This window comes from Leopardus geoffroyi, chromosome B3, assembly GCF_018350155.1.
Source record: "Leopardus geoffroyi isolate Oge1 chromosome B3, O.geoffroyi_Oge1_pat1.0, whole genome shotgun sequence".
Lineage (NCBI taxonomy): Eukaryota > Metazoa > Chordata > Mammalia > Carnivora > Felidae > Leopardus > Leopardus geoffroyi.
This window is the reverse complement of record NC_059337.1, coordinates 83,223,211-83,250,011: the sequence shown is the minus strand read 5'-3', so window position 1 is coordinate 83,250,011 and position 26,801 is coordinate 83,223,211. Positions and strand designations below refer to the sequence as shown.

Here is a 26,801-nt window from a genome sequence, read left to right as displayed (position 1 = left end):
CATGCTATACAACAGAGCTCAAGACAAGTCTCTCTACTTAATTTTCTCATGAGTCAAAATAAAATCTTAATTCTTTCCTGGACATAAGCCACTTTAAAGGCACCATATTTATTTACATGTTGAAGGAATATAAAACTGAGGAAGGGATATTTTGAGAGCTACAAATGTAGACATAACTATGCTCTAACGAACTGGCATGCTCACAATATTCCTTAACAGTTTGACTGGGTACATCTTTGGTGATACAGCCATACATCGCCTTTATTTAATGAAACTATTTAAAAAGAAACGGAGGGGCCATAATTTCACAGACTCCTTATCTCTGTCTAGAATTTCACAGGATAACTTCTGAGCCAAAGTTGTAGGTTACAAACAGCACATTTGGTTAGCATTCAATTATGGGCGTGTTTGTGTGTGTCTATGTATGTGTACGCTCATGTGTAAAAAATTAAGTATTTACTTAACCGAATAACCGTGAGTACATTGTGCATCGTATGTCCCCCATGAGTACCCCGTGACCCGGCAACTTCAAGAAGTCACTGAAGAAAGTTGGAAAGGGTTAAGTCTCAAGTACCCTATTGGGACTGAGAACACAACATTTACTGGGTTGGAAATTCCTTCCCAAAGTTGGAGAATTAATTTTTAAAAACAGGCCATGTTCTTAGCAGATTATTTTCACATTAATCCAGAAGTGTTTTTAAACTTTAGTTTTCAATGTTAACACCTACATCGGCATTTGCAAACGTCACCTTCTCGTGATGTACCCTTCACCATTTCACTTGCACAGTGCCTCCAACTAAATACCTCTGTCTTGTACCTCATAGTCTCCACCATTGCTGGTGACAACGAACCCATCTACCACTGAGGGTACAGCACGTGGGGGCTGGCGTCTGCCCCTGGTTAAGTCAAGATGCTGACTTGCTGACTACTGATCCACACTGTAAAACCCATCCCATAAAAGAAGCAGGGAATGACGGGACAGAACGTGCCACCTGCTGCAAAACATCTACACAGCTGCTTTACTCTGCAGAAACCTCAATTATTTGTTTCAGATTTTAAGAAAAGATTGACTTAATGTTACAGTAGAAAAGCAGTAAAATATACTGCTTTTAAGGAGAACCCAGCACAGGGTTAAAGTCAAATCTTTCTTGAACAGATGATATTTCAGATGGCCACACTATTCCAGATGCATCAATTTCCTTGAAAATCCAATCCATATATGTGCATATGCTGTGCTGGCAGGAGGACTGACTGAAATGGCCAAAACCCAAGAGCTAATATTCTTTTGGCCAGAATAATGCAATTATTATTTTCCTAGCTATCAGTCTAAGCATACAGAGCCATCTGTTATGCAAAGCAAACATACACATCTCAATTACAGAAAATGCAGTTGCCTTGACAGAATTTGGATTACACCACTAACCAGGGCTGTAAAATGTGTTTTGAGCTAGTATATAATGGATGCTTTTCAGGAGTTCCCTAATTAGCATTTACCTGCTTAAACTAATTATTCATCCTTCTTCTTCACTGGCTTATTAAACTTTGTTGGATACTGTGCATAAAACAGATGAATATGGGCATCGCAGAACAACAAACAGTGGTGTTTCCAGTCCTGTAAGATACTCACATAGTGGGCACACCCGTTTCAAAACTGAAGATTCTCAAAACTAGGTCCTAAACAGATTAAGATGAGGCTTAGAGTCTATTAAAGGCTATTACAAAACCAGAGATTTCAATAAGATGCAAGAATGCTAACAGTGAGTTAACAATAGCCCAGTTTCTATCATTTGGTTTGCTGAAACCCACATAAAATAGAATTACTCTATAAACTATAGCCAATAGCTTCGCGCGTTCTTCAAGGAAGAGTTAATGGACCCTTGCTTGGATTCTCAACAGTAAATAATCACATTTGGCAGCATCCCTCCCCCTCCTCCAAACCTCCTCAAATGCCAAATATCTTTCTTTATTATTTCCCAGTGTCTTTCTCAATTTAGCTATTACCCAGCAAACTCACTAACAGCCAAAATGTTCCAGCCGTGCTGGGTGCCTCCTTAGAGCAGTGCCAACTTGCGGAAGCAATGAGTCTGGGGTGGGTCTTGCTTAAGAGGAGAGAGACAAATCTTATCTCCATCTTTAGCTCCAAGGGACAACTGAATGAGAAGTAGATTATCCAACTTGGCAGATCATCACATACACACAAAATCCCTCCCACCGAGGCTGTGTTTTCCTCATGCCAAATCACCAGATGAAAAGGGTCAAACTCAGCCAATCACCTGTATGGGCACAAGTATCCAGATGTTTGGCACTTTTACGAGAGGAAAAAAAAAAACATCTGGATAATTAGTGGAATCGCCAACTTTTCTTCAGGGGATTTTGGCATTCTGTAGATGCAACCTATGTCCTGGAATCCAACGGAAGTAAAATTTTTGTGTTCCAGGGGAATATCAAGAACGGACATCTAGGATTTTGTCCCTTACCTCAGCTGCCTCCATCTTCTTTGTTTTCAACCTCTGACAGACACGTACGAGTAATTAAAGTGCACATAACGAAAGGCTATCTTATTTTATGAAATTGCCTTTCAGCGTTAGGAAGCATTTGCAAAGGCAGCAAAACAGATCCTTGCTGGGACCCTCCCTGCAACACATTTTAATGGTCTCTTTCAGCATTTCTTGACTCCAAATGACTCCTGTCATTGTGTCAGCTCCCAGGATAATGCAGGGTACTCCATAAACATCCAGTAATAGGACACAAGGGAAGCACTATTAGTGTGTCCCTCTCCTACCGGGCACAGAGGTTTCAAAGTTCAAAACAACTGAGGGAAGAAACTTCATTTGTTCTCAATAAATTAATAATGATCCTTGGGGGGGCGGGAAGGGGGGAACTAAAGTTTTTGAGTATAAGTTTATTCCGAACGTTTCGAACTGACAGAATTTTCTCACCGACTTTGCAAGAAGAGTCAGGCAGAGCCATTAAAGAATACATGTGATAATTCACGCCAAACAGAATACCCCTTGAAGAAGGAAAAGCACAAGGCCGAAGGAGGCTTCACAATCTCTGTCGAGAATCTAAATTGTTTTACTTACTTGTGAGAGGCCTAGGTAGATGGAGACGGTTTCAGAAATGTACAAAAATTTTCCTTCTTGATTTAGTGCAAATACAAAGCCATCCAGGGACTGCAGGAAAAAATAAATATATAATTAAGTTAATAAACATATGCCGGAGGTTTAATTAATAGGGCATCTGATACAAAGCAACATACACTGAATTTAAAACCATGTTTTTCTTCCTGTTTAACCGAAGTCCTAAGATCTTCTACTAGGGCCCTGTACGTGAACAAACTAAGGCCTAAATTAAGACCACAAGCTTTCCTTTATTTCAAGGACTTCCTTATGTCTCTGTCATTTTGACCAAGATACATCATATTCGTGTACAAAATCAGGTCGTGCTGATTTTATGAGCTGTTGCCTTCATTTTTATTTTTATTTTGTGGATTCAGTAGTTTAAGAGATTAAATCAGCCAGATTCTCCATTAAATAGCTGAACAGGAATGGAAACTGTAATGAAACAAGAGAAAAAAGGGTCCCCATATGAAGAGCAAGTAAAATCACCACAGGAACTACTGTGGACATCAATAATTTGCTAATTAATAAAGGATTATGCCCTTCTCACTCTCAGCGCCTATTGTGGTAGAACAAATAGAAAAAGTCAATACATTATGGGTGAATGATTATAGGCTGAAACCTTACAAACGGTAATCCTTTTTTTTTTTTTCAAAACTCTATATTCAAGTTTTATTGTGATAGACCTGGTTTCTATTACAACTCCTGAAATGGAAACAAAAGGAGGGGAGTGGGGAGAGAAGGATGCTCTACATCATCTGTAGCTTCTGGAACCTTCGCCCACTTTCCAAAGGGAGGTTGCATTGTCAGTGTGACGAGTGGTGTAAATCGTCATGGACTCCAAATGCAATCCAGCACTCAAACAGCGAACACATTTGTTTCAAATGCTTGCGATCAAAGTGCATTGTATACCTTCCGCCCCCCCTTAGGTCTTTTGTTTCCCTTTATTTATCTCTAACCAGGTAGGCTGCGCAAGTGATGCTTGCACAGAAAAAGAAGTTTCCACAATTCGTGGTTTTTTACAAAGGCTGAGAAGTGGGAAAGACAGGAAACCCACTCTGAGATCAAGGTATGTGGCAACACTAAATTAATGGCATAATTTTGAAATAGAGAAAGGTGGAAGAAGCATATAAAATTCTGGTAGAGAAATGGATCATCTCATATCTCAGCAATAGTTTCAGTTTCCTAAAATACTGAACTCTTTTTTGAGCTCCAAATGTCTATATGAAATACATATATATTTATATATGTATTAAATGTGTGTATGTCTATGTGAACGTGTGTGTGGGCACATGCACACGCGTGTGTGTGTATGTGTGTGACATCTGGACTCCAGGCTTCCTGATCCGTTTTCAGAGCCCCAATGGTCACAGACCGTGGGTAGTGTCCAACCTCCTCCTCTGATTAGGTGGGTTCTGAAAACATTTCAAAAGTCACATTACATGATTACATTACAAATTACATGATAGGCAAGCTTTTGGTCAGGATACCGTCCATTTATTAAGCAACATGTGCTAAGCAGTTTGCATGTATTATCTCTTTGAATTTTCTCAAGTATCATTTGAGGTAATTATATTATTATCTACATTTTATACACAAGGAAATTGAGGCTTTGCGAAGGCAGGTGACATGTCTGCCCTAGTTAGTGATGGAGTTAGGATTTGAACTTTGACAGTTGGACTTAATAACAATACTGCCCCCACTCACAACAAAGGTTATGTAACTAATATGTGTAAGTCAATGGAAAGAAATGGTCACAGCGTTTGTGAAGTTGAACCACACTAAGATGCAGCTTATGACTTAAAAATCATCACTTCATTTTGAAAGATTTGTTCAGATGACAGAATCCCACCATTAGAAGATAGGTAGGAGGTAGGATGACAAGAGAGTTTACAAGTCACTTCCACTAGAGGTTACCTTGTCACCTTGCTCTGTAATATTTCTCCTGGAATCAGCTAAGGGACAGGGAACAAAATACTTAGTGGACTCCTTCCCTTTGACAAAACTGTCACCCCCTCCAGAGCCTCGTGAGATCCAACCTTTCAAGTTTGCTGTGTGGCACTGTGTAATCTTGTTTTGAACCAGTGCAAAGGGAAAGAAGTTTCCTTTGTGGAAATTTGGGAAAGATCTCATCAAAATGTCTTTACCTCACACAAGAGGTCTTCTGAGGATGACTCATGAAGATTAGGATCCTCCCCCTTTAAGCCTCCCATGGAGAACAGGGCCTTGACAGGTTTTCCACTCAACCCAATCGCCATGCCCTGGCATACAGTTATAGAGAGTTGTGTGAACCCATCTTCTCAAACCTTAAAGTGCTGCTGTCAGAATAAAAAGAGAGAGAGAGAGAGAGAGAGAGAGAGAGAGAGAGAGAGAGAGAGAGACACGCAGGAGAACTTCTTATGCACGTACATGACAGTTGCAAGGCTGACTGAGAGAAGAAAGGACTGATGGAACTAGCACAGAGACAACCTCCTGTTCTCTAAACCCTCATTGTACAGGTTGGAAAGCTGGGGCACAGAAAAGGTTAAGTGGCCGGACAAGATCATACAGTCATCCAGTGGCAAACCTAGCATTAAATCTGCTGCACGCCGATAGTGTGGTTAAAGTATTCATGACGTTGTATGGTCCTGGTTGGCTTATTCAAGTCCCAAGGAGACTGGGTTTCTCAACAGTGGGGTGATGTCTTATTCATCTTTATCTGGCCAACATCAAACAACTGCTCAGCCAAGACTTAGTAAACCCAGTTCACTTCCACGCTCAATGCTCTTTCCCTTAGATCACATATGCTAGAATGACTAAGAAAGATGGAAATTGTTTTCTTTTTTTTAAATTTTTTTAATGTTTATTTATTTTTGAGACAGAGAGAGACAGAGCATGAATGGGGGAGGGGCGGAGAGAGAGGGAGACACAGAATTGGAAGCAGGCTCCAGGCTCTGAGCCGTCAGCCCAGAGCCTGACGCGGGGCTCGAACTCACGAACCGTGAGATCGTGACCTGAGCTGAAGTTGGACGCTCAACCGACTGAGCCACCCAGGCGCCCCGGAAATTATTTTCTGCAAGAGTCCTGTTTATGAAGCTATTAGAGTATTTGAAGATTCTGATGCCACAGATGTCTAACATAGTCTGCGATATCTCCTGACATTTGGAAAATCAGAGTTAGCCTAGATTCTTTTGCTGTTCTCCAAAACATCTAGTGCAGGTCATGTGCCATCCACAGACAACCTTTACTTTATTACTGAAAGGGATCGTGATTTTGTAACATTGGGTTCATATCTCATGCATTTACTAAAATAGTAGAGGGTTTTTGGGCACCCTAGCAAGGAAACAAAAATTCTGGAGGCTGAACATCTGATGCTATTAAGCAGCAGCGATCTAAGAACTGGCCAGTTTTGTTTGGCAAGGCAGAGGCTCCGACACATGTTCCAATTTCCTGGTGAGATTAAAATGAGTCTATGTCTACATGAAACAAAGCATCCAGTCAATTCAATTAAAAATAACAGCCAATTTGGTGTGGGAAGAACACAACTAGTCAGATTAGCTGTTTGTCATCAGAGAGGTAAACACACACACACACACACACACACACACACACACACACAAATTGGGTAGTTAGCCATCTTTTTTACCTTTGTATTTATCATGTCAGTCAGTTATAGCTATAGTGTGAGATGAAGGTCCAAAACTCAGGTTTGATTACCTTTCAAATAAGGAAATGGGACACGAAACCAGGTGTGTGGCAGATTGGCAAGGTGGCTCTTCGCACGGCCATTGCTTTCTGGTTCAGGGTCATCCCTGTTCACAGTTAGCTGTACTCTGATGCTTAGGAAAGTTTTAAGAGTAGCATCAATACTGTTCTAAATGTGTTTGTCTCAGTTTTAATAGGTGACAGGAAGAAGGAAACATTCAGTTCATCTTGGGAGCCAAATGTGATTCATCTTAAAGTTCTGTGGAATTTGTCAAAATTTTGAATCAAGAAAGCTACTGCATTTCAAGCTTTTTCAATCACTGCAGGCTACTTTTTAATTTTTTTTTTTAAAACTGCCCACTGTTTTCAACAGGCGCCAATTAAGATTCCGAGGTCAAAGGGTTAATTACATCTTCTTACTCACTATGTAGAATTTTCTGATTATTAACTAAGGTTGGATTAAGATGAAAAAGAACCTACACAAATGTTAATGCTAGTCCCTCCTTGAGAAGATTTATTATAAAGCCGTGCTGAAATCTATCTGCTTCCCTCAAAGCAGATGGAGAACAAAATCTTAGAAGAAACAGTAAAACAGACATTTTAAAGGCATGCTAGTATCTGATTTATCAAGACAGTTTTCTTATTACTAAAACCAGTTCTTAGCCATCCTGACAGGGCTGATAGGAGATTTCCTTTGTCACATCCTGGTAAGTCTATGAGGTACACATGCAGGAGGGAAGCTTGGATACCGAAGTCAGGAGCTACAGCATCTCTGAATAATAATGCCTGTAATTATAATTTATATCCCCTGACATCAGTGTAACATATAAAGTAAAAGGCACGGTTTTTTAACCCCAAAAGCTGAGGGCCTCTAACAGTATTTGTCAAATGATGAGGTTATTTCCTTACAGGGTATGAAACTAACCACAGCTTCATGATTGAAGGTATACTAATGTTTAATGCCTTGTGCTAAATGGATTTATATTTGTCAAAGTAGTTTTGTCTCTCTCTCTCTCTCCTTTTTTTTTTTTTTTTTTTGCATATTCTACAACAGCCAAATCCCGCAGAGAGAAATCTTACCACCTTGCCCTTATAGGGGTAATTCTCATGTGTATAACTACTCTGAGATCAGTGGTTCTTTCTTCTACATTCCAACGCAGAAGAGAAAAAAAATCACCCCAAATTCTTTTCCTATGACCTCACTCCAGTTAGAGTGAAGAATTACCAGTAGGCTAGGTTATTTTAATGACAGATTATTTTAAACTAAGCCTTCACCATCTGTTCCACCCCCTAATTATGAATGCAAAAGGAACATATTTCACAATTACATCAGTAAAAAAGTAAGATACACGTGATTTAAATGCATGCATGTGCTCCACATCCAAAGCACCGTGCGTCTGTGATGTTCTTCTAATTCGGGCTTAGACTAGGCAGAAAATACCCATCCATGACAGAGTACAGTCTCTGACACACTCAACTTTCTCTCCGAACCCAGGGTTTTTCATTGTTATGGCATAATTCTGTTAGCGCAAGAACAGAACGTGTATTTCAGCACCATGCTTGCAAGCCATTAGGTAAGAGTATTTTATAACTATGAAAACATCTCTGCAGTTAATAAGGAGAGGCGGCATGAAATAACTCCTTCAGCTGTCTGAGCAGTGGGTTAGCATTGGAAACAGGGGAGTCTGGTCTGGAACCAAGCCTCCATCATCACGAAAGAAACTGAGTGAATAAGCCAAGCACAAAAAAGCAGCCTGGCCTGAAGAGTGAGGACAGGGCTTCAATACCTATCTTACCACTCTGTTTTGGCAGCAGATAAGAGAGTTAGAAAGACAAAAATGTTTCTTAAATTTTTTGGCCTTTGGATACAATAACACTTTGATAGAGCTCATTAAAATGCCATATTGCCCTCTGATTGCACTCAGGAGCTGAGGCTATACTGCTCACGCACACACATGTGGACTCCCGGCAACCTCAAGGAACCTGGGACGATGTCCAGAAGTGCCCACATGTATCTGTTTATGGGGAAGAAAACGTTTCCCAAATTTTGTCTTTGCAATCTGCGTTTTAACAATCAAGCACTGTGCAGAAACAAAAGCTTTATTTTTAGAAGTAGGAATCTAAGTCAAGTATATTTTCTCAAAGTGGATAAAAGCATGTATCAAAGGTCTGGGATTTGATTTAGCTCTCAGGAATCTTCTCGAGCCTTCTGGCTCCTGTGTCTCTTCCTTTGCCCCTTCCCCACCACCGTGAGTCAATAACATGAGGGGTAGCATGGGTTCATATCATTATCATGTATCAAAAGCCACATGTTCCCCCAATCACAATACCAAGCTAGATTAATTTGGCCACACCTGATTATTTTCCCACTAAAGAGGAATTCCTTAACAATAAACCTTGGCGCCTCGAAACACCTCTCCTAAGAGTTTCCTAAAAGACATAAATCTAAACATCTTAGGTGAGAAAACAGTGCAGAGGCACAGACGGCCTCTCTTCAGTTCTTAGACGAGAGTTACCAGAATAAAAGGAGAGATGTTGAGCTGGTGAAATGTTAAAACATGAAAAGAACAAAGACATCTGCTTTCTGAGCAAGGAGATCAGGTTTTGCTTCTGCTCATTAAAATTCCATTTTGTGGGAGCTGTGTATCAAAGTGCTGACCTTTTTTCTCCGGGATGCTAGTTCAAGCCTTACATCCAGCCTTGAGGGATGTAGATTTCTTGATTTAAATATCCAGCCAAACGGACAACAGGCTCCGGTATAAAGACAGGGTGTAGCATTTGGTGGAATCACACATGTCTGTGTCTCTGAGCCACCAGGGGCAGCACGTGGATCCCACATCCTCCGTGGCTTGTCCAGGGAGACTGGGACTCCAGGAAGCCTAAGTGACCGTGTGGTGCTCACAAGCTCTGACGCCTGAGGGAGAGGATTTCCACTAGTTATTCTAAGGCACAGATACTCACTGGAACATTAAAATGCCTTCTTTTTGTGTACATGGTGTATTAATTTACTGAAACAGAGGCTCTTCAGAATCCAGGAGCGAATTTCTTACTGTGCATCTTTCCCGTTTAATTCAGAGTTCTCTTTCAAGTTAAAGAAAAAATTCCCAGGCCAGCCGGAGTAATATAAACATTACATTGTGCCGGTTCTGAAAGGCCAAAAAATGTCACTGCTTTGCTTTGGGCACTCGTGGAGCTTGGTCACATACAGGGAGGGCTCTAGGTGTTTTTCAAGTTGTCTGCATTATACAAGGCAATAAAAAGAATAGATACTAATTGTTTATTGGACATTCTATAGATCACAGATTACTGGAAAACAGAGAATGGATTCTATAATATGTATTGAACATACTATTATATATTACATATATTATATATCACGTATATACCATCATACTGTATTATAGAATGTCTTAAACGATGCCCAATTCACTCAAATATTCACCGGAGAGGAGGGGGAAATGAAGAAAAATAATATATGTTAGGCAAATTGCATAGACTAAATGTGAGCGAGGTATTATTTAATCCTACTTTACAGGTAAGGAAACTGAAGCCCAGAGAAATTAAGGACACCGCTCAATGTCACGCACCAATACGTGGTAGATGTAAGAAAGAAGGATCCTCTTTTTCCTCCTGATGCTGGGACCACCTGCTGGGTCTTTTAGTTGTTTCACACCCCATCGAAGCTGCTCAAATTCTGTGCTTCCTCCAGCACTTCTTTCCACACAAGGGACTCTCATGCTCCTATTGTTTGAGGGTGATACATTGAGAAGACAACGTTGAGTGCTTACTACGCACTGGGCCTGTACGAGCTGAGGTTTCACAAAGCTGAACAAGGACCCAACTCACAAGCTCTTTTTTCAAAGAAAGATCATCCTTGGGATCGGAGACAAAGGAAATGAGCCAAGTTGGAAATTAACTTTATAAAACAAAAAGTTGCAGGGCAAAGGCAGTTTCCTGCTTAGGATACCCTCTGTAATAGGTGGGGACTCCTGTCTGATATCACTAAACCCCACACCTGTAATATGCTGTCTTTGATTTAGAAAAGGCATGGGTTGATGAAATTTGTATTTTTCAGCTTTACTGAGGTATAATTGACAAACCAAGTTGTGAGATATTTCAAGTATACATGGTAATGATTCGCTACACATACACATGGGATTCCTCCCACCTAGTTACCTAACATATCCATCACCTTGCATGTGTCTCTTTTTGGATTTGTGAATGTACAGCCAAGAGACTGCTAGATCTCAAGGAAATTCTCATGCATTGGAGGAAGAAGAACTAGCCTAGAAAACTGCTAGGAGAACACCTCCCAACAGCAAGTGCCAGAACAAGCCTTGAGCACTTACCCCAGTAGGCCACGGGGCTGGCCAGGACCATAACCCCATTTCCTGTCCCCAAGTGCTTCACTGAGACTTAGGGCTTTTTCCTCCCCCTTCTGGTATATTACATACTATTTTATGTAGAAGTATACTATTTTATGTAAGATGACTTTACAGAAATTTGTTTTGCAGTCATGTTTGCTTAGAAGTACATCCTCGATAATAACAAGGCAGACTCATATTGCTACTTCTGTTACGGCTGATTATGACTGAAGCTTGACTGTTCAACTGGGCAGTGGGTAACTTTAAAAAATAGGTTCCTTAAGAGAAAATAATAAAAGCTTTGTACATATATTCCTTTAGGTAAGGAGTTTGTGTCAGGGGTAGTAACAGTGATTAAAGAACCCTGTAATGATTTTAGCATATTAAAAGACCATTTAGAGACCTTAGATATTAATCTGATGCATTCATATGAGTTACATTTAGGAAACATTTATTGGTATCTCTAGGGAAATGGTATTAAAAACATCCGTACTGAAAGAAACTTGATTGTTGCAAATGTAGTGGCCACGGACTGAATTATATCCCCCCAAAATTTGTACACTGAAGCCCTAACTCCCAAGGTGACCATATCTTGTGACTGGGCTTCTTGGAGATAATTAAGGTTAAATGAGGGCATAGGGGTGGAGTCCTAATTCAACAGGACCGATATCTTTATAAGAAGAGGAAGAGAGAGCTATCTCTTTCTCTATAGGCATGTACCCAGGAAAGGTCATGAGAGCACACAGCAAGAAGGTGGCCATCTGCAAGGTACAAAAAAGGCCTCACCAGAATCTGACCATACTGGCCCCTTGATCTTGGACTTCTAGCCTCCAGAACTGTGAGAAAACAAATGTCTGTTGCTTAAGCCACCCAGTCTGTGGTATTCTGTTATGGTAGTCTGAGTTAAGATAGTAATTTAGGAATTCTGATTGGGGAAAATGCGTGGGCCATGGAAATCTTCAATGTTAATTTCAGGAAATCAGTGTAACTAGATCCTCTCCTCTTTATTCTATATACTATTCATATAATTAATAATTAATTTTTCCTAGGCGCACATAAAGCTATAAATATGATGGACTGATAATAAAAAGTAGTGTTTAGTTCCAGAAATTCGATAATGCTTAAGATTGTCTTTGAAATCTTTTTCAAGCAATTGCACCTCTTCTGGGTCCTACATTTACAATATTGAAATCTTTATATTGGTTTCCCGTGCATTTCAAATGCTTAGAGGCTACACTGCTTCAATGCCTTAGCTCCATACAAAGCAGAGATACACATTTATGGGAAAATCAATTATTCTGATGGAACTGGGAACCTGCTGCTGAATGATCTTGGGATAAACAACTGGGTTTACCACTTGCTATGGCTCTTGGCTGCTTTTCTGACCTAGTTTCATTGCACAGTTGGCCGCTGAGTCTTAGCGAGAAGGACCGGCATATACTGTTTGTCCACAGAGCTCTCATCCTATTCAGGACTTCAAGGAAGCCCACATGTCAATTTAACACACTTGAAGCAAAGAAGATTGTTGTTTGCTGACATACTTGCAGATACACAAAGTGTAACGATTGATGTCGTAAGAAATCTTCAGACAATCTCTAGATGACATCCTTCAAAGGAGAGCAATTCAGCATGTGGAATGTGGTAGCACCAAATGTGCCAGGTGTACATAAAATGACAGTCTAAACGTATGCAATTAAGTGTAGTGGTGCTTGGCTGTGGATCCTGGCTTCTGACGTGTCCAATTCAGGAACAGAATGAAAGAACCAGACCAGCCTATGAGGTTTTTGGTATTGGCAACTTTGGGGGATAACAACATTAGCAAAGAAGGAAATTAAATGAGATTGGAGTTTCCTTCCTCTTTCTGATCTATTTCAGCGACTATCCTGACTGCTAAAGAATTCACAGCCATCACTGAGGAGTAACCGACTCTTTTACTATTTGAATTTCCAGGATCATATGATGCTTTAACTGAAATCTCTGAGATTTAATAGGAATCATGGGACTGAAGTTGTCTATAGAGAAGTGTAAGTAACGGAAACACAAAGATAAAGTCTAAAGCAACTACCTTGAATATAAAATCAGCTATGTTACGGTAATTTGAAGAAGACAAAGAATGTATCTAACCGGTGGAAACTACTGGGCTCTCTGTCTCCATGTCTTTCTGACCCACCATATGGGCCATATGCATACGAGGCAGCAAACATGATAGGCTCAGCTATTTCCTGTTTAAGTGATTTGACTGAAAGGTCAAAGAGTCACCAAGATTATTTTTGTTTTCTTTTACAATAGGTGCTCAAATTTGTTTAACAAAACAATCGAAAGGTATAGTTCCGTTTTGTCTTAAAGTTTTTACTAGAGAAATGCACTGCAGGCGACAAAGGGCAAATTAGATTCAGTACATGAACTGTCACTGAATGGTCCATTTTTCAGGAACAGACTTGTTCTATAAACTTTGAGATTCCTGCATTCTGAGAGATAAATATATTTTAAAGGTGCTAACACACACCCTTATAATTAGCAAATAGGATGGACCATTTCATGAAGCTAACAATGCCACCATATGCATTTCCCAGGACAGAAGGAAGTGTCAAAAGTTTTTGCCCGGGCAATCTTTCCTTCCCCTTCTGTCCTCAAGTGCTATCCTCACACAGGATCTTTCCCTTTCCTGGACTCCTTAGTGAAGTCAGAGACCAGTAAGTGACATCCCAGACATTTGCCAAAGAACGGCAGATTTTTTTTTTTTTTTTTTTTTTTTTTTTTTTCCGCTAGGCAGCACATAGTTGTTAGCCTGCTAGGCAGGTCTAACTTACTTCCTGAGCACTTTGTCTTGAGCTATTTGGCACAAGGTGCCACAGAACACCAAAATCTACTTTAGCCGTAGAGACTCTATTACCTGACACACCTGAGGAATCACTAGATCAAGTGTTTTCAGTGACTCAGGGCCATGTAGTTTACTGAAGTTATATAACAGCCTACAAGGGATTCGCTCTAACAATAATCTAGGTTATGCATGATCTATTCAAATGCACTGATGTGCCAATTCACGGTAATTCCAAATGAAATTTGCAGTTGGCTGTATTGATAATTCATTCACTAGAAACCTCGAATCAATAGTCTCAGCCTAATTCTAATGTGCACAATGATCCATTTACCCACTCTTTGGACTTAAATAGCTAAAGATATGTTAGAACAAAAATAATTTGAAAATGGATATATTCCACCATTCAGTGCATTTGATGGATGACAGTCCATCTCTCAATGACTATTAGACTTATTAAAATTCTATTTAGTCTACAGAATTTATAGTAGCCTCAATCAGATAGCTCTATAATACCTTCAGCCACACCTGTCACCTCCCACTTAGTCTTTCTCAACCTTCTATGTCAAAGGCATCCAAATGGCCAACAACAGTGGTAGGAAGGGGCAAATATATTGATTAAATTCCACATCTGAGTTTTCAGTTGGCCCTCTGCCTGGCTTCCTTTAAGGGATGGGTATGGGAACTGAAACTTATTTTCATTATTAAAATGGTATTTTTCTTAACTGTCCAGAATCCCAAGACTATAAGATAATCAACTTCACAATGAAGAAATATCCCACTTGTATCCACCACACACACTCTGTCACCTAAGACATTAATATTTTTAATGAAGTCTCTAATAATTTGAGAATGATGAATCCTCACTAAAACTCTTTCTCACACATATCTTAGAATTTAAGTAAACATCAGCCTCCCACGAATGATAGACGCCTCAAAGAACTATAATGTCACCTGGGATCACCTTGGAAACGTCAGCACACAGGTTTGAAATCAATAGCTTCTCCCCCAACGTCTAGGTTCTCATTTCAGCCCCCTTGTCACTTCTTTTTTCTCTTATTCCCTTTTTTCCTCTTCTCCTTTAGTCTATTGATTTGCACTCTGTATTCATCCATTTATTGCAAGAGGTGCTGATGGTTGCAGGGATGGTGTGGTTGTAGTGGTACATGTGGGCCGTATTTCATGACCAATGTGCCCAGTAATCCTGTTCTGAATGCATTTTTATGTGGAAACTACCCTGGGCAGTAAAATAACTATGGATATGTTTGTACGTATGACTCACGGATGTGTAATGATTACTAACAAATTTTGAAGACGAAGAATGGTTTCATATTTGTGTAGGCTAGTGTAAATTTTGTGTGGTTGAATATTGGGGGTAGATTCTTTTTGCCTCCAATGAGATTTGTTCATTCTAGTCTTGACCTTTTCCAACAAGTAAGATTTGTTTTATTGTCTTGCTTGGGGGCTTCTCCTTAGTAATAGGATGACCTACTTTAATTTCTACTTAAATGCTTTGCAGGCAGGAGAGGGAGTTCCCCTAAAGGATTGAGCCCCTAAAGACTCAAATTGGCCTCTGTGCCCTAATGGAAGACTTTTATCCCAAAGCAAATAAAAAATATATTAAGGGTTTTACAAACACAACCTTAAGCTGTTATCATTTTCTGTGTGTTCCTTCTATTCTTATTAAAGGTAATCACACTTGCTTAAGACATTTACTGCTCCTCTCCCAACAGATTTTTATCCCTTTCCTGGTTCTTTTGTGCCATAACAGACACATTTCACGAAAGTGTATAGCCAATATTATTTTGCCATTTCTTAAAAAGCATACAAATGTGGCCTAATGGCACACAGATGTGACCTACTAGGCAGGTCTGATGGACTATATGTCGGCACAGGTCTCCACAGTTTATCAACATCCTTAATTTCACCTGAACTAATGGGATCAAAACAGTGCAACAGTGAATGACTGACATTATCAGTATTCTACAATGTAGGGAGCCCAGCTCTTTTCCATAATCTCAGCAAGGCAACACACCCTTATAGGCAATGAATGAAAGAAGCTTGTTCCTTCACATATTTCCAAAAAGCAATTCTTATATCGGGCTCCCTTAACACACAGAACTACACGATTACAATTAAAATTTCCAATAACATGATGGAATACAAAACCTTCATTTTGAACAGGATTAAAAATTCTTGTCTCAAAAGGCTTACTACAGTACAGTAAAATCTAGGGGTTCTGCCATGAGTCATGCATGCTTGCTTCTTCAAGGCTGAATCTTCTTGCCTCACAGGGACACAGAAAAGAGAATGATGGGTGTAGCAGGTTATCCAGCAACTTTTTGAAGGAACCATATTACTAATGCCCCCTTTTGTCATCTGACGCAGTGCGAACGAGTTACATGAGAGAACATCTAGGCTTAAACACTCAGATGTACAGAGAGAGGTCAAAGCAGAAGTACCTGAGTATTGGATGACACAGGCTGAAACATTAGGACCCTTTCTTTCCACCACTTCTCTACATATGTCAGTGAACAACAGGATTGCCGACATAGCGAGTGGTTTAAAGAGAACTAATTCTTTCACGTCTCTCCCTAGGGTTTTTCCAGGGGCCTCATAAAAAAAAAAAAAAAAAAAAAAAGGATCTAGATATTATCCGAGTCCTGGATGAGGCATCAGAAAGGGGGCTTTATAGGGACAGATTCCTGGCCTTGTTAAGGGGTGTGGGAGAAGAGACTTCCAGAGGCAGAGAGCCTTATGGAACCCCCAGAGAAGAAGATTAAGGAAGGAATAAGGATGCATCAGGCAGATGGGTGGACTACTCCTGAGACCAGAGTGGCTTGATCATTGCTAAGGAGCACATTCTACAGCTTCCACCAGGGAACCACTTGCCACAGTTCTTGAGAAATGCTCAGGGAGGACGATACCAGAGGCCACAGCTCATGGCCCAAAGACCGGGCACTATAGAGGGGCCCCTCTAAATTCCACACTCTAATTGTGCTCAACACGAGACATGACTCTGTTAGAAAGACTCTGGTCAGATTCAGAGAGACTCTAAGATTTGGGGCAATGGTCAAGGAGATGGGACAATTATGGCCTTGTCTCTTCAATTCCTTTAGTGAAATTAAAGACTCTATGTGGCCAGAGGTGGACAAGTTTTATGCCAAGCTTTGAAATGAGAGTCCTTCAAAATCTTTAAGAGGCAATGAAAAAGAATACATGCATTTTGGACTCAAACAGACCTGAGCTGGAATTCTCAATCTGCGATTTTGCTGTTTTCTCATATGTACATGTAAAGAACAATGTCTATACATTATTTAATATATGTTTTAATGTTTGTTTAGTTTTAAGAGAGAGACAGAGCATGAGTGGAGGAGAGGCAGAGAGAAAGGGAGACATAGAATCCGAAGCAGGCTCCAGGCCCTGAGCTGTTAGCACAGAGCCAGATGCAGGGCTTGAACTCAAAATCCATGAGATCATGACTTGAGCCATAGTGGGATGCTTAACTGACTGAGCCACCAAAGCGCCCCCTGTACATTCTTTATTCTACTCAGTAGAGTTGTCTGCTAAAGAGTGGTTTTTACCTGATCATAAGAAGAAATGCACATGTGGAAGAAATGGTGTAATTCACAAAGGGCACTAAAATGAAGTTAGATATGAACTTAAGGGGACAAGGAAGAAAAGGACTCTTGGCTGAAATGAGATTCCATCCTGGTCATATATACTCCTCTTTAAATGTTTAATAAACATGAGTTGGGGCCAGAATACTTGTAAGGAAGAAAAAAAGACTTCGTTGACCTTGAGGAGTTGTAGAAGTTACCAGAAAGAGACGGAAATCTAGGGTGGGACACTTGCACAACACAGTAATGTCAACAAGAATACGAGAAAGAAAAAAACCATGAAGACATAAAAATGATTTTAGTTCCATAAGCATAGCCACTTAAAAATGAGGATAATTCGAGGATGTGTGTGAATACTATTATATACCATGTGTATCAGTGACAGAATTTATTGAGGTGGCCTCTGTTTTAGACCCCGGGAGAAGGACTTCATATGGACTAACCCAGCTTAATCCTCACTTCCTTACTCTGATGGATATACTATTGCTGTCCCCTTTTGAGATGAGGAAAATTGAGATGACAAGCGGTAAAGCAGGAACTCAAATGCAGTCTGCTACACTGTATATCGAATCTGAAGATTTGGAGCATATTTTTGTCACAGCAGAGACTCTTCACTTTTTTGGCATCAAATCGCTACCATTTGTTCCCCTATACAGAGTTCCCTGGGATATAGGGTAGACAGGTAGTGTGCTCAAGGTGATTTCCAAAGCAGACGTGGGATAAGAAGATGGTTGTTGTCCTCTCTGATTGTGATGTCAGCCAAATGAGAGATTGAGGCAGGACAGGACCTTCTGCTAGGTATGGTCTAAGCTATACCTTGGTCGATTATAATCTACTGGGTGAACCTCATTCCACGGGTGCATTGTTTCACTTAGGTTGATTCCTAGGCAACTTTTTCTCTTTTCAACCTCACCTCAGTAACATACACTCAATAAAAAATACTGAGGCAAATATAGAGAAAAGCAATTCTTCTCTGCTCAAAAGATCTTGGCAACAGGCATCTAATAGTCCCAGAAAAATCAGTTGTGTTCGAATACTCATTCAGACTAACCTATCACTGGTATAAAGATCTAGTAGAATGTGAAGTGAGAAAGGGCAATATTCTAGATATTGAGCAGTAAAGAATAATACAGTATTTTTATTAGAAAATTTAGATTACACATAATAATATTGTGATGGTTTTATACTAATTCTATATTGTTTCCACTGCCTCCTTTTCAAGGATAATGGGAAGTAGATGAAAGTGGGTATGGGCTAATGAGAAGATGGTCTTTAAGCTTTCTCCAGATGAGAACCGAGGGAGTAAGAGTACAGGAAGAGATGGAAGGAGGAAGGAACCAGCTTTTACTGAGGTTCCACCTTTGTCTACCACACGCTTTAGCTCACTAGCTACTTCCTCTGAGTGCCCAGCCCTGGCCTGCTTGTTCACCCATGTGGGGACCGGGAGGACATGTCTGAGGGTGATAAGGAAAGAAAATAGAAAATGCCTGATGCCGAAGCCTTTCATCCACTTGACAACTTTGTCTGAGTCTAGTTCTGCTTACCTTCAAATAACACCCATACTCTGAGTCACATAAGAGACTTCAAGGCTGAAGGCTGCCTCATGCTCAACAAGTAGAGATCATGGTGCCTTAGGGAATGTCTCCTGATCTCCTGGGCTCTGCAAAAGGCCAACACTTCCCTCCCATTGTGTGTGTGTGTGTGTGTGTGTGTGTGTGTGTGTGTGTGTATTTGCCTGTATGTGTGTGCACATACCACCCAGTTCTTCTTTTAAATAGGGTGACTGATCAACTCAATATATGTATTTTTTAATGTTTTATTTATTTTTGAGAGAGAGACAGAACATGAGTGGGGAGGGGCAGAGAAAGAGGGAGACACAGAGTCTAAAGCAGGCTCCAAGGCCCGAGCTGTCAGCACAGAGCCTGATGCAGGGCTCGAACTCATAAACTACGAGATCATGACCTGAGCTGAAGCCTCAGACTTAACAGACTGAGCCGCCCAGAAGCCCCATGACTCAATATTTAAAAAATTTTTTTTAACATTTATTCATTTTTGAAAGGCAAAAAAGGGCGCAAATGGGGGAGGGGCAGAGGAAGAGAGAGAGACACAGAAACAGAAGCAGGCTCCAGGCTCCGAGCTGTCAGCACAGAGCCTGACTTGGGGCTCCAACTCATGGACTGCAAGATCATGACTTGAGTCGAAGCCGGCCGCTTAACCGACTGAGCCACCCAGGCGCCCCACCATGACTCAATATTTTTAAGTTAAATGTCTGCAAAGGGGAACCATCAACAATGAAGCTTAGAATTCTAAGCTCATATTCCTTTTTGCTCAGCACTGTTCAGGTCTCAAATTCAGTTTTGGGGTTCACTGCTTTACAAAAAAGAAGAATTTGGAGAGGGTTCAAAAGGGAGCTGAAAAAATAGATAATTGAAACATAAGGCTTTTACAGAATGGTTAAATGGACTGGATTATTCAGCCCAGAGGAGACCCAGAGGTGACTGAGTACATGCCAGGTTCCTCCACAGAGGCTGGCAACCAGTCTTTCTGTTTCATGAAGGGCAAAGGCAGTGAGCAGAATCTGGGTGCAAAAGGAAGGGTTTCGCAACAGTAAAGATTATTAAGAACAAAAATGAGTGACTGAGGACAGCCGGGTTGCCTCCTGTTCTGACATTCTGCAAGGCCAGATATACACCTTTGAGAAGGATGGCTTAGGAATGACTCTGGCTAACTTGGAGAGAAGGGAGAGGGAGGGAGCGAGGGGGTGGAGGGAGAAGGGCAAACAGTAAATGATACTCACGCTGGGATTCTATGTCATATTCTAAGGTTGTTCAGAGAAAGCTAGCAAGAGTTTCTCACCAACAAAACTGCAATTTGAAGCCAAATATGTATATGTGTCCATACTAACTACATGAGGACACTAAGAACACTGTTCAAGGTCAAAGTCAAATGGGTGGCTGCTACAAAGGGCACCGTCTTTGAAGGGCTCTAACCTGCCTCAGTAAGATATTTATAATGCTATTATAAAGGAAAAGAAATTAACCTGTAGAGGAAAAAAAGGAAACCAGTGCACTCCAGTGAGTGGGAAGATATACACACCCCCACAGGCATCCATTTGGCTGGCAGGATGGAAACTATTGCAGATCTGACCGGAATCCCAGAAACAGCTCATGAAGATTCTCAGTCACTCCAAGTAGGCAGTGGAAGGTCTTATGCACCAAGCAAGAAAAAATTCCTGGCATTTGTACACGTGGCCCTTTCATTAAAGGGATCTTCACAGGCACTATTGGGCTCGTTCTCCCATGATCCTAGAGATGTTTCTGCTTTTCCCATTTGAGAGACAGGCACACTGAGCCAGTAAATGTATCTTGCACTGGAAGAGGGAGTGAGGCAGCGTGCACAATCGTGTGTTCCATGTATGAAGCTGAGAAATGTGTAACCTGTGGGCAGTGATGGGTGACAGTTCAGATATCTTAATTATCTATTTAAGAACCGGGTCTCTATCCAGCCCTAGCCTGTCACAGCATCAACTACTCTTGCCAATATTGCAGCTTTAAGCAGCATTTACTCTGTTGGTGAGCACAGCATGTGGTAAAATGATTTACCATCATGAATAAACACATATGCTTGCTTGGGTCCAAATCTTAGAAGTGACAACCCATTTTTGGGCCCATGATGTAATGGACTAGAAACAAACTAAAAGGTACATAATTTACCACGTGTGAACAAATAAGGCCCTTTGCAGCAAGTGAATTTTTGGATATTAAGTGCCGCAGTCAGATCTGCCAGTTACAGGTTCCTGGCACATGTGCACACATGTACACATATGTGCACACATGTATCCACATGCAACACACACACACACACACACCCCTAAATATGCCCTAATGGTATTTCTTTGATGCCTTGAAACATAACTGGGGATAGAACTGACCGATAAAGGATGCCTAATAACATAAGGTAATGAAGGAAACCTAAGTGTGGAAAAAAAAAAATAAACAAACACATTAGACAAAAGGTTAATAAAGAGATTCTACTCTAGACAGCAACAAAAAGAAGTGCCAAAAGATCATTCCTTCTTCAAAAAACAAACAAACAAGCATACAACATCTATGCCTAGTTTCCTTAGCTTGAAAGTGGCGTCCTCTACCCCACATGCTTCCCCCAATAGACAGACACGTCATTTTACTTTTAGAATCTTGTTCCCATTTGATGTTTACATTTTATTTTCTCATTCCCTTTCCTGAATCCCCTGCTTCTAGTTTCCAGCATGGTGTTTACAGAGACCTTTACTAGAATCAGGGAGGTTGAAGAGACCCCATTTTTTCCCTTCCCTTGTAATGTCCATTCTTTTTTGCCTTCCTTCTTCCCAGAGAATAGATAAGTTTACCCAGAAAATAAAAAGCTAATACAACCTTTTGCTCATCAACAAAAGTATGTCTTGTTGTAGCCAGGAATAAGTTAATAAAACAGGGAAAAGGCTTAGTGGCTTAAAAATAGGCTCCTTGGGGTTATGGAGGAACAATGTTGTTTTTTCTTCCCAGCGTGCAAGGATTTAATTAAGTGATAACAGTCACCTTGGGGTGGCTGCAGAAGGCAATAATATCTAGGTGAAGAAAAATGCTGAAGAGCGTTGAGTACAGTCAATTTATCTTCAGAGAAGGCAATAAATGAACAAAGCATAGGTATTGGGCTGATTGTTTTGCAATGTTTCCATTACTGATAAGCATCAAAAAAAGGGGGGACAGATTTGGTATTTTCGGTTTCTGAAATGTATTAAATACACAGAAAGGAAATGAAAAAATTGCTGTGAGGTCACATTCTCACATTCTAATTACAAACAGTTTGGTAATTATTCAAGCTAAACATAGAACAAGGGGATTTTCCTGTTGACACAAAGGATGGGAACACAGCTGAGTGGTGTATTTACAAGCAAACATACACAACTTGGAAATTTGTGTTGTGCCAAAAAGAAGGAGAGAAACTGAAAGGGGTCGGGGCAGAGAGAGGCTGCACTGGTGGTCAGCCTCAGAAAGATCAAATCTTTTCAGTCCCAAGGTCAAATTCTGGGGACTCTGCAAAGTTTCAGGGAGCTTCCCTGAGAAGTATTACGACAAGGCATGAAGAATATCCTAAAAAACCCACAATGAAAGACCAACCCCAAGATGGTGAAATCATCAGCCCTGCATAAAATTCAGAAATAACAGCAAGGTTAGAATATAATCATTGAAAACTCAGTCCCACAGAAAATGTTAACAGAATCACACAGTGTCTGTGCTCAGAGACACGGCTGAGGCAAGGTTTGAATGAATTGCACGTGAATACTTGATTGATACAGCCGACAGGTTACTTTCATTTTCTTATTGTTCAGGTGTGGGGAGTCAAGGGGGCTGGTAAAATAAGAGGAAGCTTCCATATTTCTAGGAACAAGAATAACAGCAACACAAAACCTCCTTCTGCATTGCCCTAGTCTCACATCGGTGGATCTCAAAGCACCCTGCAAAATTAATTAATTCTAACACTGCCCCTGCTTGAAATAAGGCAAATGAGGCTCTGAGATTAAATGTAACTTGTCTAAGACCACTCAACCTGTTCGCCTCACAGTTTTGATCCCTAATTCCCACACTCCTTGTCTGGTTAATTGCCTTCCTGGAGACCAGATCACCTCCCTCTTAAGAGTTCAGGTTCATATCTCTCCAATTTCAGTGGTGATCGAAAAAATCCTGCCCTCAACCCCTGCCGTCCACTTCCTCAGTTGTGGCTCCAGACATATTCTTCCTTCAGTGAAAAGTAGATTGGACAGGACAGCAGGGCTGGGACCACTGTCTCCAGCTGGGTCAGCCAATGCACAGAAGTGTGCTGGGCATCTGCACGAGGAAGCCGGGATGGCTTAGGGACAGGGGATGGGGGATAGGTTCCTTCCCCTACACAATCTCTTTCCCTACCCATTTCTACCCCTTAAAATAAATGTGCTCCACTGACACCCCCTCCGTCTGCAGGATTCACAAAGAATAAGAGTCAGCTAGATGATGCTGGAGAGGTTGCCTGCATAAGGAAAATAGTATACCAATCAAGACCACATAAAAAAAAAAAAGATAAAATCACAAATGCTTTGTCATAGAAATTCTATCATCTTATGTGAATTGATGACAGATATATAAATTGCAGAAGGCTGGGATGGTAAGGCTCAATGAATTTTTCAAGAAAAAATATAATTTCTTACAATTATTATGAATAGTAGTGCTAAATGGTCCAAAGGCTGCATTACAGGCAGTGATTTTTGCCACTGATGTTTCTCAAGTTACTAAGAGAGGAAAACCTGTCTTATTTTAAACGAGCTTTCAATAAGTGAATAAACACAATGTTTAGGAGAAATGAGAATGCATTCTCCTAGGTTTCCCCAGCTTTTCCAAATACTTGTCAGTGCTTTCTAATAATAAAAATAAAAATAATTCTCATAGGTCCTATGTCAAGGTTTAGGTGACAGGTCCCTCTGTGATAGCAGAGTTTAATATGAGATGACTTGGGGTTTCCTGTTGACAGCTGTCCAAGACTGACTACTGTAAGAGCCAAACTGTTTAAGAAATTATTTACTCTTCTGTTCCAAAGAGATTTGTAAAATGCTGAATGCAGGGATGTTGGAGCTTTATTATGTTTTGGTTTGGGCCCTCCTGGGCTAACAGCACAACAGAGCAGGGAGAAGGTGTCCTGACTAGTCATATACCTCTGAGCAAATGGAGATACTCAAGGTCCTTTCAGTTTTGCGTGGTTTCCTGGTGTGTGTGTGTGTGTGTGTGTGTGTGTGTGTGTGTGTGTGTGTCTGCGCGTGCGCGCGCGCACACGCGCGCAGTCCTTAATTAGCAGGCCCTATAGACCTTGGGGCTACAAGCCTTGTTTGGGCCTAACACTAGGGTCCCTAAGGAAAACTGAATGTGATGAGGACAACCAATTGGCACCCATGATATTGCATAAATACAAAGGAATTTGTTTGTTGATTGTCCACAAGTATATAGAAGACTCATCCACTCATTTCCTGGCGTTCAAATGAAAATTGGTCTACACAGGTTTATAGCCCATGACACCCCAACCTGAAATTAGGTCATAGAAGCTTAAAGGTTTGTTAATAGTTGAAAGTGATGCTAACCATTTGGCTGAGGCTGACAGACCAGCTCAAGACTCTAGCTGCTAACTTGGACCCTCAAGGTAAGCAGTGCTCTGTACCCCATACACCCTGTGCCCCTTGTTTTCTCTCTTCTTTTGTGGCACCTCTCAAAAGAGTGTTCCCCCAGGCACAGGTGTCTTGGTTCACTTATGAGCTCAACACTCTTCCTGTCTACTCTCAATTGAGTGCCTACTCTCTGGGCAGCCATGGCTTCACAGTGGAGTTCTGGGGATTGGGTATACAGTTGAGGAATTAGTGAATTATTTACTCCATCTGACTGAGACATGCAGTGTCCAATATATATGATCATGGTTGGGTGCTCCTTTATGCCTCTCTCTCTCAGCTTATTGAACATCATTAACACCTATGATGGCTCTCGCAATGTGAGACTTAAGGTTGATGGTCTTAGAGGCATATAGGTTTTATATTCAGAGAGGTTTCAATATAAGGAGACTGCAATTCCAATTAATGGCCACTGCTGTATGAACTAGCCATGTTCTCAAACAACTGGCCAATTAAAAGTTTATGCTTGCGTTGAAACCTATATTTACCACTCTACTATTAATAATACACCCTAAGAGCTTTTTGTTTGGACATGCCAAAGTGAAACACTGATGTGTTTGTGTCCTCAAAAGTGAATTGGTTGGCACATTCTAGTGTACCCTAAGTTAGGGCAGCTGCCATCAGTTAAATACAAAAATGATTAAACAAAGAACACCTAAATATTAAAGTAGACAAAATCTACTCATTTATTGATCTTAAGCAAGCAGGAGAAATATATTTCATTTATTTTAGCCACAGAAGATTAAATTTTCCTTCTGGGGGTATAGAAACACTGTCTATGGGAGAGGGAAGATATGTACCATCATATTTACTCACTATTCCTGTTATATATATTAATTTCCAACTCATGCTCATTATGACCATGTAAAATAGTTCAAGGGTTTTCATTGGTTTTCATAATATAGTAATACCACTGATGTATGAAAATAGTTCAGGAAAAATAGACTGGTAATTGGATAGACAGTTAGGAAAACGTACACCAATCTCTTTTTCAAATAGACAGGTAGCTGCTGAATTTTCTAGACATTATGTAAGCAACACATACCCAATATCTTAGCCAAACCTTTGGCTCTATCTTTCAGTTGGATTTCTAATCCACTACATCATTTCACTGGCAAAGATACAAAAAAATTGGGTACATATTTTATTTATCATTAAATGTTACCTTTTACCATATCTGAAAAATCAAATTTTAAAAGTATAATAACGGGAACCCCAAAAGCAAAAAAAATAGCACATAAAATCACAATGAAAATCAGTTTCCAATTATACCACATCCAAAGCTTGCATTATAGTCTCAGTTTTATCCTTGGCATTTAGCCTTGAATCTCCCATTAGTGCTGATGGGAGCTGCATAGTTAAAGCCCATGCATCAAGTTGAGAAAACACTCCTCAGTATTAGTTCTGACTCCAGTGTTATAACACAAATCATGGCAATTTTTCTGCATCTCTGCATTTCATTGGGAAAAAATACAATCTACACTATATACAGTTATAAATTATGACTCTATTCTTATACTGTTTGTGATTATCGTAGTCCATATAGAAAACAAAGATATTCTAAATAACATTTTAAACAAAAGTTTTTAATAATAATTGCAGTTGTGTTGAGCCTATCACTAAGGATTTTTAAATAGGAATTGAAGATTATAATAACCTCAACAGGGATGTGTCATTACCACCACTTTACATAGTTATGCCCCAAATCTCTCTCCATGTATCTTAAGGCTCCAGTACTGCCATGGAACAAAAGCAGGTGGCTGAAAGTAAACACTCAGCCCTGCTCACCTCAGGTCTAATTACAAACTCTTACTTGCCCCAGTTGGGGTTAGCTCAGCTGCCTCAATGTCATGAGCCCAAAGTCAGGAACCTGAGGCCCCAGGTAAGAGATTACACCGTTCTGTGGTCAAAGAGAGGGTTCCTAAGCCTGACATGCAGACTGTGAATGTAAACTCTTAGTCATGGGGGGACAGC

The 26,801-nt window shown here is 40.5% G+C and overlaps 1 protein-coding gene across 9 annotated transcripts in view; it reads right to left on the bottom strand.

Moving 5' to 3' along the window:
- NPAS3 (neuronal PAS domain protein 3) overlaps nt 1–26,801 on the bottom strand; it is an 861,794-nt gene that overhangs the window by 240,311 nt on the left and 594,682 nt on the right. For all 9 annotated transcript variants that reach the window (XM_045450657.1, XM_045450658.1, XM_045450659.1 and 6 more), the window contains one exon: nt 3,084–3,173. In XM_045450657.1, coding sequence (XP_045306613.1) covers nt 3,084–3,173 — 90 coding nt within the window. The remainder of the gene's footprint in view (nt 1–3,083; nt 3,174–26,801) is intronic.